The 2,680-nt window shown below is 41.4% G+C and overlaps 1 protein-coding gene across 1 annotated transcript in view; it reads right to left on the reverse strand.

Moving 5' to 3' along the window:
* Window positions 1–2,680, reverse strand: part of CADPS (calcium dependent secretion activator) — a gene marked incomplete at its 5' end in the record, with an annotated part of 515,169 nt that overhangs the window by 292,392 nt on the left and 220,097 nt on the right. The window contains one exon of the mRNA XM_019626511.1: window positions 1,391–1,471. Within this exon, the coding sequence (XP_019482056.1) occupies window positions 1,391–1,471 (81 nt within the window). The remainder of the gene's footprint in view (window positions 1–1,390; window positions 1,472–2,680) is intronic.

Raw genomic sequence — 2,680 nt, forward strand, 5'->3', positions numbered from 1 at the left:
AGCCCTGGTATTTAGACAGACTTGAGTAAAGGGTTCAGTATAGCCTTTTTACTTGTGCCTCAGTCCGGATTTCCCCATTCCTAAAACAAGAATGATAACTGAAATGTCCTTGTAAAACGGTTCTGAGGATTGAATGAGATGGTACATGTAAATCATTTAGTATGCTTGACACAGAGTCAGCACTCAATACATAGTACTAGCATTACTACTGTTCATAATAACACTAATGGCACAGCAGCAATAATACTTAGGCAAACAGTCATCAATAGTAAGACATCATCCCAGTCCTAGAGAAATCCTATCTACTGGGAGACTCAGACATGTAAAGGAATCATCATTCAATGAACTGTTACAATAAAGGTTTACATATGGCATGAAGGAAGCACAAAAGTGGAGAGGACTAACTGCTAGGCTTAGTGAAGGGGTTTTAAGTTGAATACTGAAGGCTGAGTCGGAGAGTTTGGTAGGTGGATGAGAGAAGAAAGGTCATTCCAGGTTGAAATACCAGTGGGTACAAAGGCACTAAGGTTGGAAAGAGCCTGGAATATTCAGGGGGACGTATTCTCTGTAGCTGGAATGGGAGTTCTGGTGGGAAATTTGTGGGAGGTAAGGGAAAATATAGTCTATGGATTAAAAACCCTTGAATATCATTCTAAAGAGGTTAGATTTTGTTCTGGGGACAATGGGGGATTCTGTTGAAGGATTCTGGGGCTCTGTTTTGAGATGCTCATATATGTTTTAGAATGGCAATTGCATGAAGGATGGACAGGAGAGCAGAATGGATTGGACCCAGGGATGCCCAGTAGGAGGCTATTTTAAGATCCAGGAGTTGAAGATGAGGGTCTGAATCAAAGTATTAGCACTGGTGCTAGAAAGCAGTAAAGAGATCTTACCTACATGTAGGAGATGGGATCAGTGACTGGGTCATTGATTGAGTATGGAGTGTTGTGGGGAGGCAGGAAAAAATAAGAATGACTATGGGGTTGCAGCCATCGTAACTGGATGGAGAGTAAGTGAGGAGGAGTAAATATAGGTATATGAATATGGCCAGAGGAAGAAGTGAAGGAGTGAGATTCTGAACACATTCAACTTGAAATGCCAGGGGATGTCCAAGTTGAAATGCTCAATAGGCCATTGGAAATATAAGCCTGGGACTTGGAAGAAAGGTGAGGCTGGGTTTGGGTATTGACTGGAGTATAGGAAGTACATGAGCTGCCTCTGGGATCGCTGCCCTGAGAAAGGAGGAATACGGCCCAGCCAAAGGGACCGTCCTCGTTGTCCCTCCTCTCAGCTTCTCAGTTTTACCTTTTGATGGCCCTTAATAATCTATGTGCTTCCTGTGTGAGACTTCAGCTTGGTCCCCCAGCAAATGTCCCCCGAGTTTCCTTACCCTGGCTATTTGGTCTGCCATCTGGAGTCGTCCATCCAGCTCTCGTCTGATCTGTGCCGCTTGCTCATCTGGATTGTCCAGCTGCACAGAAGCACAAAGCAAGGAGACTTTCAATTTGAATCACAAAAACCAATAAACGGACAGCTTTCCATTTTACACCCCCCACTCTGTGCCCCCATGGACACATTTCACTGACAGTTAAGATTCTTGTAAACAGAAAAATTGAGTTTGAATGAAATCCCAGGTTAAATCCTTTTAGGCCGAGCGTGAGGTGGTAGGCAGTTGCTAAGAACAATATTTGAATGAGCTTGTACAAGAGTCGCTTCTGAACTGCTAGGCAGCAGTGCTTCTAATGAGGGCCCGATGCATACCTCTGATTTGGTCCAATGAATAAAGTGCTTACATGACAGACATACGAGGGAGGAAATGGTAATATAACTATGAATAATAGATGGAGCAGACATAGTGTATATTCAGAGAGCCTACCTGGCACATACTCTGCTGCTCTCCCACACCTGGACCCTGGAAGATTAACCAATCATTGCTTTCCTTCTCAGTGAGCCCTGAGACCTTCTCAACGAGCACTCCAGATGGTCACTACCACTCGGTGTTGATATCTAAGCTGAAATCTATCCTTGTCTGCCATGATTATTAGAGTTATTAAGATATAAGGATCAGAATATCCAAGCATAAATAAACCTGGACAATTCCCTAACATCTCAGTTTCAGTTTTCTCATCTATAGACTGAGGGGGTTGGTTATGTAATCTCCATCCTTTTTACATTTTCCTGCGAATCTATGAAAGAGATTGGCAAATATTTCTGTAAAGAGCCACATAACTAATACTGTAGGCTTGGAGGGCCATAAGATAGATCTCTGTTGCAATAACTCAGCTCTCTTAATGAAGTGTGAAAACGGCCATAGACAATCTGTAAATGAATGAGCACTGCTGTGTTCCAATAAAACTTTATACACAACAGGTGGTGGGCCATATTTGCTTATCCCTGCTCTATGAATTGAAGTTCTCTCTTTATTTCCAAGCAAGTCTGGTGTTATTTTTCAAACTGTAATTGAGTATGCTTTGTTCAGTAATTTATGATTTACTCATATTTTAATCACCAAAAAGGTTAATAAGTAGGAAAAAGTGGCATTCAAATATGATGGGCTTTATTCCTCTTTTTAGTACATATTAACTCACAATGAAAAGCAGCTTAAAAAGTATGTGAGTTTTGTAAGTTCCTTTCTTTAAAAAGCCACTTTCATTCAGAAATTTCAAAATGATGAAATTTT

The sequence above is a fragment of the Hipposideros armiger genome, unplaced genomic scaffold (assembly GCF_001890085.2).
Source record: "Hipposideros armiger isolate ML-2016 unplaced genomic scaffold, ASM189008v1 scaffold_681, whole genome shotgun sequence".
Classification (NCBI taxonomy): domain Eukaryota; kingdom Metazoa; phylum Chordata; class Mammalia; order Chiroptera; family Hipposideridae; genus Hipposideros; species Hipposideros armiger.